General features: G+C 36.3%; 1 protein-coding gene across 2 annotated transcripts in view; it reads right to left on the minus strand.

The window, feature by feature from the left end:
• LOC139768681 (protein couch potato) overlaps window positions 1–13,495 on the minus strand; it is a 91,744-nt gene that overhangs the window by 41,204 nt on the left and 37,045 nt on the right. For both annotated transcript variants that reach the window (XM_071699124.1, XM_071699133.1), the window contains exons 2-3: window positions 9,598–9,675; window positions 4,514–4,567 (exon numbers count right to left, since the gene is read on the minus strand). In XM_071699124.1, the coding sequence (XP_071555225.1) occupies window positions 4,514–4,567; window positions 9,598–9,675 (132 nt within the window). The remainder of the gene's footprint in view (window positions 1–4,513; window positions 4,568–9,597; window positions 9,676–13,495) is intronic.

The following is a 13,495-nucleotide window of genomic DNA, read 5'->3' on the forward strand; positions in this document are numbered from 1 at the left end:
AAATGCAATAAATGCAAAAAGGTATTCTACCATCGATGTAGCATTGCAGTTATTATAGGAAATACTTCACTGACCAAGATTATCGGAGTCACATACACACATTATCGCGCTCCCTTTCTCTCTTGCTGATGCTTACATCGCACGTTGCATCTCTCAATATACACTCGCCCTTTTATCTGCGCGCGCGCATCCGCTAATTTATTCGGTAGACGGCATCGATTCCATCGGTTTATACGGAATTAACGGAGCAACGGGGATGATGGGGCGTCGCGACGCGAAAACGCGCGGATCAATCCGCGCTAACGATCGCCCGTCAAGGCGAAACTACTGCGCTTCATAATGCATCGCGTGATTGCACCAGCTGCAATCGAAGGTGTCGATTCTATCGATGCGATGAGATAGAAATGCCCCGATCGTTAAAGCGGGGATTCGTTACTCGCTGCCGTTTACTTCCGCGCCACGTCCCTCGAATATTCATGCATCCGAAAGAATAAAATTGGATCCCCCTCGATCGAGCGCGCGCAATCTCGAAACACAGAAGCGCCTTGAGAAAGGAAAAATTAGAATGCAAATGATATTTAGCTATAAGCTTGTAAAATATTTCGCAGTAATTTTCTCTAAAATCAATATCCTACTAATCAATATAATTATTGTAATAATGATTATTCTAATACTACATTAATCTCATAATATAATAAGTTGCAAACTCAATAAATTTTTACCGAGATTTCACCAGTATTTCTTAAATATTTCGCAAGATAAAACGGGGAAAGGAGGAATTATCGAATTAGATTGGTTGAAACGAATTGGTCCATTAATTGTATCTAGATTAATATTCGTAGAAGCATGAAATAGTTCCATGTAAAATTCAGATTCAATAAACTCGTGGTAACAGTAGATCTTGAACTAATCGCGGTTAAAAGTACAAACGGAAAAAAGCGGACGTGCCGCACTTTCACCCGGGCGCATGTAAACGGGCATTCAGCTCTCGCAACTGAACGCGGCGTGCACCGTGCACCAGTGATCCGTGCCCGTTTTTATTTCCGCGGCGGGTACTAATCCGTTTCCATCTCGATCCGAATATCAGATATAGTCACGCCGGGCTCACGCGGGCCGCGGGCCGCGTGCTTCCTAGCGTGCATCGCGCGAATTCGCGGAATAATTCTTATCGGGGACACGGAATACCCAAATGTAATATCGTCGTTTTGCCGTCAAGCGGTTTTTTATCGATACGTGCATCGTGATGCGATGTAGGTTAATGGTCATGCGTGCAGCGGCCACGGAGACGATCGATTTCCTTCTTTTGCCTGTTTTTCTTCTTCCCTTTTTTTTTGTTGCTGTTATTGCACACCGCGCTCCTGATAGGTATACATACACGAACCGCGACGGCGCGACGCTCGCCTATCGGCTTTTCTTCCGGACATCGGCCGCATCGGCGTCCTTTGTGCCGCCGCGGTGACAACCCGCGCCCATATGCACCATGGCCATGTAAATGCGCATGCAATTATGCATGTAACCGCAGATAGAAGCAGATAAAGCAATCACTTCGCACAGGGGTGCAACGCGGTCATGTATAATCGAAGAGCCTGGGAATTATGATAACGCCTACGCCGCGGATTTTTTTACGAAGTAGCTTTCTGCGAGAAGAGAAAAATATTTTTTCGAATTATTGAAAAAATATTTTTCTCGTAGGGAAAAGTCAACAAATATAGATTCAAATATAACAGTACGCGAGAACAAAATACAGCAGAGTAATTGAGACTCTCTTGATTAATCTCTCTTTTATATATTGTAACAAAATAAACATAATGGTTACACTTATTATAAAATTGTTGTAAAAAACCGTAAACAAGTAATAAACATTAATTTCATCAATCGAGAATTATTATATTACCATATTTATCCGATAATCTCAACGTAATAATAACGAAAGAGAAAAGGTTTCTTTAAAAACAAATAAACGTTGCAACTTTATTTACTTGGTTGTTATAAATCAAATAAACTCCGAGCTCGGAGAATAATTAGCAGCTATGCTTCACAACTGAAATTTTTTCTAGTTAATCAATAGCCAGGTGCGAGGGAAGTTTTTATATCGGGGAACTGTAACCCTCTATTATATTATACGATCGACCGATCGATTTAATCTTACTAAACTAAAATCGAATCGAGTTTAATCCGTAAAAGAAACCGAAAGAACTGCAATCTCAATTGGATCAAGAGGAGATAAATTCTCGCTTGTAGGAGATTTCCAACGGCAACTCCAACGCGGAGATAAATCATCATCACCGAGATCACAAAAGGGCTTTGTACGGGACTCCGCAATGGCACATCGCACTAGATAACGGAAGAATGCGAGACAACAAAAGCTTTCTAACAACATTTGAAAATCTTTCCAACGCGTCGCCATTTTTGAGAAGTTGCTCGTCGGCCACTGCTTTTCCCGTTCCCCGGCGCAACGATGACCGAAGGAAACAAATGGCAGAAAGGTTGGTCCGACCCGCTATCGATTCGCACAGTCAGTCGTACCCAACCGTGCCAGTGGCCAAGGAGGTTTAAGCACCGTTCACACGGAAACCGTGCCTCTCCGGCTGTGCCTCTCTCGCGTCCGTTTTATTCGCACATTCTGCTCGTATTATATCCAATTACATCACCGAGGCCATTATGAGCCGCCGCTTGCGTTCCGCGCTGGTTATAACGAGGTCAAACCTCATGCAGGAACGAAAACATGTTATTAACTTTATTCCGCGTGGCATATTCGACGATTATCCTAATAATCAATGTCGACCATAGATGGAATTTACGAAGATAGACGAAGCAAAGGATTCGCTATTTGAACGCTTCGCAAATGTTATAAAACAAAGATCTAAAAAAAATTCATTTACGATAAAGAGATAATATTTTGAGTTTTTAATATTTAGTTTCTATAAATTTAAGGATTCTCATTGGGTTGGAGTATTGAATTTTATACGCCCGAGAATTCACACAACAGGAAATTGATTGATATATCCGAGAATATACTGAACCGGGAATTGAGATGCATCCAAAGATAAAATCATAAAATCAAATTGATAGATTTCATAAATTCACAGGTAAACAAATCCGAAGTTTTATACTGACCGAGAGATCTGTAATGTCTAAAATTGATAGCTCCAAGGATCTATAACTCGGAGAACTCACAGATTTCAAAACCCATCTTATCTTGCAACTCATAAATTTTAAATGCATATGACTAAACTATACGGATTCAAAATTGGGATTTGTCGTCATATCCCAAGGCTCCATAATTCGCGTTATTTCTAAAGAATAGTAGGTCAGAAATATTTATTATACCCAGATCCATTGTAATTTTTTCAGCATCCGCTACTCGACGTTCTTCGGTAAATGAGATTCTTTAACGGTCAATATACAGTCGTCGCAGTTTTATTTTAGAAAGCCGTAACATCTATCGCGCGCGAGATGCAGGTAAAGACTGCGGAATAAAAAAAAATAGATATCAGAATAAAAAATGTTAAAATGCTTTATGGATTAAGGACTTTACAGCGTCAGTATGCTCTCGCGTGTGCTGTTCTAGCGTCGCCGCATAAATTAATGTTATCTCGGGGGATTATACTGGGTTGAGTAGCGCGCGATGGCATTGCCGCATGATGAAATTTGATGTATTTCTCTCTGTCGGCTGATTAGATATTTTTAAGGCTTCGTGACTCACGTAATCAACGAGTGCGCTTTGAATAAATAAAAAAAGCTTTTAGCATAAGCAGCTGCCGTTTTCAATTTTTCATTTTGAAACTGAAATACTCGCGAGTTTCAAGTTTATGTAACATGGAGAAATAAGACGTCATAACACTCCTCATTCTTTTATATACAGGAAGAAAATAATTTAACTTGCAATTTACATATCTTTAAAATTCTGCAAGCTGTTACCTTTAAAAAGAGATATTTGAGATAGAAAATATTATATTTTTTATAACTTGCAGAATAAAGTCATTTCACTTATTGTTAGTGATGAAAAATGTATGCAAATATGTAAAATATGTGACATTCAATGTATTATACAAGTTTGTCAATAAAAATGCGTCGCTAAAGAATCGAGAAGTGTGTATAACAGAAAATGCATAAAATCACGTAAACGGTTTGACCAACCAACTTTTTCCATTCGTTTTTTTTCCCCCTTGAGAATAGTCATGTAGGGGAAAAAAGGAGAAAGAGAGAGGGAGAGAGAAAGAGAGTTTTCACTCTTTTCACTACTCCGCGTAATTGATTCGGAGTTTTCTTGAAATGTACGTTTTCTAGAAATGTGCTCAAGAAAACCTGGGATCCAATTTTATCTCTTCGTCTTCTCAAGTGCAGTGAAGAAACGACGTATATCGACAGTATCGAGCTACCTCGCCCGCGAATCTAGGGCAAATTTATCTGTGTTAAAAGCTCCGATGCGCTTTTTTCGGAACGAGTGTTAAAAAACACGATGTTGAAAACGTAACGCCGGCTAATCGTCAATTAAGCGATGGCAACTTACCGACGCTGTTTTCCCATTTTTACTCGTGACTTTTAACAGCGACCCCTCGTACCCCTGAAACAGAAAAAATATTACGTTATTAAAACTTCTATCATATCAAAATATTGTTTGTTACCGATATAGTGAAACAAAAAATTTACTAACTTTTTATGCATTTGATATCTATGGATTTTGCTTGAAAAAACAAACAAACAAAGATTTCTGATAGTTCTGTGATGGCTTGTATATAGTGTGGAATAAAAATTGAAAAATAGATATATGTATACAAGTCTGCTTTTAATTTCTAAATAGTAAAATATAACATATAAAACAACTGCTTTCATGTTTATAAAAATTTGGTAAAAATAATTTGGACAGTCTATTTAGAAAAAATTCTTTGATTTTTTTAAAGTAAACTTTTTGAAATAAGAAACAAACATCACAATGTTCAATTAAATATTTGAAAACTTATAACAGAGTATATATAACTAACACTTTTAAATGACTAATATAGAAATATAGTTTCTATTCTGAGAAACTATTTTAAAAATATAGTGCACACATAACATACATAAATGGTTGCGTGACTTAGCCAAAATGCATTCGCCGCGGGTTTTTTAGGCACAGGATTTATGGAGACGATTCAGAATAGCAAAAAGCACCGGGTAAAAAGTGAGACAAGACGTTCATATATTCTATTAAATATCTACATTAATTATCTAGCACGAATGCTAAGATATCCGTTACTTTCTTAGCTGTTATCGCTTGAATTATCTAACTGCTAACTCTATTCCGTTTCCTGATATGAGAAAAGTCGATTATTAGCCGTGTAAAAGAGTTTTTAATTTGCTGCGAGCTTAATGTGTAACACTTCGTTATTGCGCTGTCGAGAATCTTATTTCGTGCTGCCGCTAAAGATAAAGAAATCCTCGCAGGTAACGTTTCCTTAATTTTTATAATAGAGCCGCAAGTAGAACGCGCGAGATGAGCACTCGGTTACATGCGAACGCTGTAAGTAGTGTTCATTACCAGAGTACCAAACTGTTAATAATTGCGCGATCGCGATGGAAGTGCTAATTAACGAAGCCGCAATTAGAGAGCGCGGTAAGTCTCGGAACGTTTATCCGATGTGCCACGTTTTTCGAGTTCAAACTTGCATACGCGAGCACATCGCAAAAATCCTCCATACCATTTTCCGAGATTTATATAAATATCGATAATATATCAATTAACTGTAGTTGCAATTAGAGTAATTACCTATCTAAAAATAATACATATATAATAAAAATAAAAATAAAATTAAAAATCTAATGACAAAATCTTATAGTTCAATTTATAGTTTCGTAAGAATATATAAAAATATGCATTGAGAACTTTGATTAATTATACTTTAATTAATTCTATTGATTGTAATTAATTCTCTCTTGATATAAATTATTAACAATTCAGATACGTATGTACATATTATTATTTAAATAAATTAGGAAATAATAAATTTGAATTTTACCTAAATGTCTCACTTTAGACGCATGGATCGATGTGCGAGATTTCCCAAGTATCTGTTACAACATTCTTGGCACTCGCGAGCTTCTTAATCTCGCATCATTAATCAGTCTGTCCTAACCATGAAATATTGCTGCATAGTTGTTGAGATCAATTAAAATAATACTTCTTAAATCTAAAATCTAAAATTTAATTTCACACCAAAACTAATAATTACAGAAAGGCAAAATTGATATTTGTATCTAACGAAAAATTATTAGATTGATTCATCGTTCTTCTATCATTTTTCGCATTATAAACATGATTAATGCATACGGCATTATCAATTTCAATATTAAATTTTCATTCTGTCAATCCAAAAAGTATGCGTCTTAAATCGTCTTAGATATATCAGTTACGTGACATTTGCAAAGTATCCGTTTCAACATTCTTGGCGCTCAGTTTGGTTTCGCACATTATTAATTAACTCCCTTTAACTATGAAATATCACAGTCATTAAAAGGCTGGCCTCTCGGGGGAGCATAATCGAGTTTTCGCCATCACTCGCATATGTCGTGCTCGCACGATACGGTGTGCAAATAGTTCCTGCACTTCTCCAAAAGTTTCGCGATGGTACGAGACGTCGGTGAGCAACTGATCCGCCCGACTCTTCTTCCGGCGCGCTGAAAACCCGTCGTAAATCCACGGAAAACGGGTCGCACGGATTATGCGCAACGTATAACGTACGTTACGATATCTTAAAGACGATTAATAACCGGATTCGCTCGACGGGATTCTTCGCGTGTGCACCAAGAGATTTGCGGGCGAAAATAACGCGCGGTGACACTCAAGGTTTATTGTCGCCAGTTATGTCGTATCGATGCCAAGAAATCGCATTCTCTCTTGATACGAGGAGTCGCGCAGCAATTCGCACGAGTAAGATGATCACCGTCAATGTATATCACTCCTACATCGCCGTTGGTGCACATTGTAATACTGGAAAACGCGGATGTTTCCACGCTAGCGACGATTGCAGTTTCTATATCGATCCGATTTTCAGCTCTTCAATAATACGACATGCTTCGAGGCAATTGTAACAATAATTTCAATTTTTTTATTTGACAGTGTCGTACATTGCAATAACCTACTGTTTGATTGCAAAATAAAAAATTTAATTCGTATTATACGAAAGAAACAAATGTATGAAAAGAATCACGGTCATATAAAATGATGCCTATGCACCATATATTTATGCAAGTTATTATTTCTCGTTGCATCATATATATATATATATATATATATATATATCGCATCAGGTATCGCATCCAAAATTTTATCTGGGTCATAATAGAAAGCGAATAGTGTGTATCAATTGAGTATTTGAGTAAACAATTTGATTCATCGACCAATTTCTGGAATACGTGTAGGCAACAATATATTTCATTTTTCATTCAGTTTTAAAAAGAAATTTAATAGAAACTTTTAACAAAGATAATTAAATTTTGTAATTTTAGAAAGTATTAAAGGAAATTGAAATTTACAGTTTAAAAATGTATTTTTAAATTATAGAGAAATTTAGAAAATCAGAAAATCAACAAAAATTTATTTAAATCGCAATAATGTTAAATGGAATTGATTTGCATAATCGATTCAGACAAAGAATTTCATCACATTACTATACACATTTATATGTTAATAATTATATCATTAAATCTTTTCAATTCGTGTTTTACATTATTGCGATTATCTTGCAGCATTATTAATATATTAAATCATCGTATATAATTATAGCACACTCACAATAAGATAACGCCAATTTGATATAATGCCTTTCAAGATTGCATAAACGCGATCTATGAGTTGAGTTCATCGAGTATCCTTTCTCTTCTATTAGACCGTAAACCAATCAGAAAATTACTGTATTACATTTCGTCGCGTAAAATCATTATTTAAAGTGCCCCGGGACCGTGTTACGTAAAGAAGAGATGCTCTTCGGAAGAGATGTCTCTATACTTCGCTCACGGCGCTCGCGGTACCGACGGAAATGTAATTCCCAGCACACCCACGCGACTAATCCTAATCCCTTTGAGCGAGCTGCTCACAACGATTTCATGAATATACAAAACAAGGCTCGAAGCAAGGAGTAAAAAAAGCCGTGTCGTGCCGCACCGCGCCGCGCCGCGCCCCGCCGCCTTTTTCGCCATCGAATAACGACACGCTCGAGAGAACCTTCCGGATTTAATTTTCGAGGGAGACTTCCAAATGGAGCAAGAACAATTTCGCTGTTTTTCCACTAGTCCTCTTCCTTTCCCGGCAACAAATAACCGCGGTTTCTCTCCACTCCAGCCGCTATCGATCTAAATCGCGATTGAATTTCGTACCGGACATATAGGAAACGTATTTAACTCTCACGAGCATAGTTTTTGATCAATTTTTCCAGATTCGTCGTTAATTAAATCACATTGGTATTGAAAGAGAAAGCATTAATTTAGAAATGTAATTAAATATTATTGCTTATGTTAACTTAAAAATAGATATATTTCTTTTTCATTAAAAAAAAACTTTATTTTCTCAACTTGCTATTGTTTTGTAAAATTTCATCTATTTACATTAACTTGCGTTTTAAATAGTCAAAATATGAATGCAAAAACTAAAGATAACGAGAGTTTTCGTATGAATTACAAGGTACGAGGAGCATCAAATCCCATGGCTATCGATTTTTCGTCTCCGCTGGTGTCGGAGCTTGAAATGCAAGCTCGTAATTGGCACCGACATAATTAACCCCCTAAACAAACTAAACTAGGATCCCGAGTCGGGCAAATATGACGTTATAGAGGAGTACCGTCTCTCCCGTTGCGGATGGTCGGCGTAGACGAGTATGATTCATAAGGGGAATATTCCCCTTGTGAATACAGTTCGAACGCTTCAGTCATAATGTTGCGTTTTGCATGATACCGCGAGAACCGTAGACCGTACAGTTGAACTTATTGAACGACGAGTTAAACGTGGCGGCGAAGAGTCAGGCGGGAAACAAAGGTATATTGACGCGATAACGAGGACAGAAAGAAATTACGTGAAACTATCTAAAAAATATCAATAAATATACAGCGATGTGAGATCAATTTGAGAGTATCAGTCTGTTTTTATATTTCGACATTTCTGCGTATTATACGGATATTTAGAGATATGATCTTGTGCTACGAAATTAATGTAAAATTATATTTTTAGTGTCATTCTAAAAACATTCAGGAATTTAAATCCTAAAATACGAAAAATTTCGGGACATCGAATTTAAAAAAAAAACGTAAATATTCCGAAATTTATAATTTAAACATATTCCATGTCTTTCAATTCCGCAAGCTCTTGGATCTTTGAACTTGTTCCGTTTTCGTTTTTCGATTATGTTCCATGATAGAATATTAATGTTATCAGAACTTTAGGTCCTTCAATATCACATCGTTCACATTCGCGAACGCGATATATAGGTCCTCCCGCATTGCCGTCGGAATATTTGACTTCTCAAATCTTGAATTCTCCCAATCCCTTTGATCTCAACATCGCGAATGCACATCTATATATATAAAATAAAGCGAATAGAGAGAAATTCTCTGAGAGAGATTCACCTCGTATGCTCTGAAAAGCAGATAGAGCTCCCTCGGCTTGGTGTCCATCGGCAAGCCGCTCACGAACAAGGTGCGCACCTGAAACAGGAGAGAAAGAGAACGATAATTGAGTTAATTAACCTAATTGGCTAGTGTAGAGGGAAAGAACAGCAGTCGAGAAATACAGAGACAGAGACAAAGACAGACAAACAGAGAGAGAAAGAGAGAGAGAGAAGACGAGCGAGGAGGCGTATATTCAGAGACTCGGAGACAGGGAAATCGACTTTCTCGATTTGACTCCTGCCCTCGTCCTGTCAGATGAGTCGATAGCTAATTGCCAGAATCAATGTGAGATGCTCCGAGACAGGAAGAAGTCTACCCCCTCATTCGTCATCCTTTTTAATTTCGCGATTAATTCGACAATTTACGGGGGCTTTCCCAATTAATTGTGGCGCAATTCCCTTAAAGATCTTTGGAAGTGATTCCCAAAGATATTTCTTCCCTCCTCGTGATATCAATCACCTTTTCTGCTCGCTCGTCGTTAACGTCGGTGTGGCTGAATTAATGCGATATTATTTCGCTTTCAGCGGAGAATGCAAATCGGCTTTTCATATTGAATGCCGTCATCGGGAACAATGCAGTAAGAAAGAGGATGCTGAGTTTGACAAGATTTCGCTAGCGAACGCTTGTTAAACGCGGTTGGTACGCAGATAATTGTTAATTAAGTGTCCTCGATTCAATAAGAATGTTAGTATTCGTTTATATTACGAGTAGCTTTTTTATTATATTATAAAAATAAATTTTTATAACAATTTAATTGACATTTAAAATACTCTTACTTATATAGGTATATATATTTAAATTAAGGCTAATTGATTTATATACAGATTTATACAAAATTATTAATAAATAGCATTTTTTATAATAAGCGATTCCACGAAAATAACTCTAAAAGATATTTGACATCAACAAAATGTTCAAAAGAAAAGAAATAGTTTTTCTCGATATAGTAGTTACTTAGTCAACTTCCTTTAACTATTCACGAATTAATAGCCAGTTTACAGCGTTTCTTGTCACCTAAACTTACAACGTTGATAAAAACCCGACCGCGTGTAAACGCTAAAGCGCTAAAGCGAGACACGTAACCGCAACCGTGTCGCAGGGCGGCCGGCGGGCCGTCTACTAATGGATGAGACTAAGAGAGTAACCGGTAAAGTTTCGTCGGCCAAGTTACATGAGCGTCTTACACCGACTGGGTCTTAAGTAATTGCTGCGGCTATGTACACACACTCGCACATGCGGTGCATCGCGGGCGTAGGTGCGCATGCAGGTAAGTGCGACACCGAGGCTGTCTCGCGCTCGCGCTCGCGCCGTCTAACTTATAATGATCTCCACAGCGAGGCATCAAATTGCCGCAATGAGGTTGCAGCAATTAATAAAGTTAATAAACATCGCGGCGCTGGTAAAAGTATGATGCACGCGTGCGAATCTAATTATGAAGTCTTTCTCTCTTGCTCCGCTGCTCAAGTAATTAATTTTTGTAAAAACTCTTATATATTTTACTATCGGCCATCGAATATTCTAAACACAATCTCAACAGTTCAAATAAGATTAAAATTAAATAGAACCAAGACTAATACGGGCTAATAGAAAAAGACTCTGATTATATAAGACAAAATAAAAAATAATAGAGATTGTAAAAATGGTAAATAATACTTCTTGAATTTCAAACGTATTTATCTTTGCATTTCACTGTATTTATATCATTAAAATATAAGATCTCTGAGGAAAGAGCAGAAAAGTTATTTTGTGCGTTAAAAAAACACATTAATATATATATATATATATATATATATAAATTTTCTTTAAATTGTTTAAAACTATACGCAACCTCGATAGCTATCGAGACTTTGCTACACTTGTACATATGTTGATATCGAGCTTGGTAAACCACGTCGATCGAGAAGGAAGAAACGCAAATTATCCTTCTCGGCAATTATCCGATTAGATCGCAGAATAGATCTCCGCCTACTTGTGCGAGACTGAAGGCAGTTCAAGGAAAAAAGCAACTCTTGAATCGTGTAGTGCAATTTCTCAGAAAAATGTAATTGCTGAATGCTTTGCAAAAGTCTGATTTTTAATTTTCATGTCGGATTAGATTGCTATCCTCGGAAAAAAAAGACAAAAAGATAATTGGGAAATTCCGGGAAATTCAATTATTTAAGAAGTCCATTTTGTTTCATTTCTACAAGATCAAACTATTCAAAGAGTTTTAAAGTTCGAAGAATTTCATATTATTCCTACTATTCCGATTTACAAACAAGTTAATCAACTTAATCCTAATCTTAATACGCGGTAATACGATTATTTTAAATACAAAGTACATCTCCCGTTCCTTCCTCCATCGTCGACGCCATATTTTCAGCATAAAATTGAAGCGACTTATGTAATTATGCATTTCTTCTCTTTAACAACGTAGCAAAATCGTGTTATTGTTCTGCTTACGAATATTACTCGTCCGTTACGCTAATTAAACACAGCACGCATCAGATCTTTATCCAGAAGATTGTATAAGTTTCCTACTCTGCTTCTTCTTCTTCGCTTCTTTCCACGTTATGAATTTCAACCAGGTTTACAATCTTAGACGAGTTTTGTCAGGCGTAGCTTATAAATGACAATAATTGATCATGGACGAGCGAGTCCGCTCCCAGCTTGCAACTGACCGTGTCGCTAGTTCTCATTGTTTCATCTTCAAAACTATGTCGCGTCACCACTTGCACATCCGCTGACGACACTCCTCGTCCCATATTTGCGTTCCCCTTTTAGCGGTCCCTGTTATTTAGAAATAATTTTGTATATCGACGAACGCATGTGATAAATATAAAATGGTCTTGTTCTTCGATTAATTTACCGATTTTTTTATGTAACTATAAATTAAGTAAATAAATTTTATACACGGAGAGAATTTTCTCTTAGAATTTACCCTGAAATCATGGTAGTTGTGGGACAACATGTATCCATCAAGAATTTTATGCGAGCTATTCTGATTAATATCTACCATAATAAAAAGTATTAATATCTATTGCATTAAAATATAAAATATGTTTGATTAATTTTACTAAAATATATCTAGAAAATTTCAATAATTTTTCAAAATTTACCAATTTGCTTGGTAATTTTTATCACGTTGTTTGTAAAATGTCTTTTGTATATTTCAAAAATTCCTTGGTTGCCAAGTTGTCCCAAGTTTGTAGTAAATTTAAGGGTAAAATATAACAAAAAATTCTCTCCGTGTATATGTTCCTGGCAAGATCAAATGCAATTTCCTTCATGACATTTTAATTTTTAAATATCTTCGTTATTAAAAAAACGTAATTATGTCCAAGTAATATTAAAACTTTAACATAGCAGATTGATTAAACTGAAAAATAGCATTAACTATATGCCTAACTGCTGATCAATAAAATTCCTCAATAATTCATAGTTCAGAAGCTATTTAGATGTAAATTAATTCCCGGTGTGATAAAAATAATTTCAATAGGGAAATATTAATCGCATATTCCTGGCTTATTTCAAGATTGCACGATTGACAGAAGGAAGGCAGCGATTCGTTACCGTCCCCTCGTTATAATTTCCGGCAGGAAGCATCGAGGACAGAAAAGCAGCACAAGCATGCAAGAAAAATATCTATAAATCTCGAATTGATTTGCTTCAGGCAACTATAACTCTATCATATTAAAATACTTCTTCAGTAATTAAATATTTTTTTAAGACAGCTTATACTGTAAATAATCTTAGATACTTAAATCTTTTTATGTGCGCGATCAAAGATTATATTTTATTTCAATAAACACTGCAATATATCGTGCTCAACATTCTCTAATATATCGAAACATAATAACTTTTCGCAAATTGTTAT

Source organism: Temnothorax nylanderi, unplaced genomic scaffold (assembly GCF_030848795.1).
Source record: "Temnothorax nylanderi isolate EJ_2023f unplaced genomic scaffold, tnyl_v1.0 TNYL_tig0002_pilon, whole genome shotgun sequence".
NCBI lineage: Eukaryota > Metazoa > Arthropoda > Insecta > Hymenoptera > Formicidae > Temnothorax > Temnothorax nylanderi.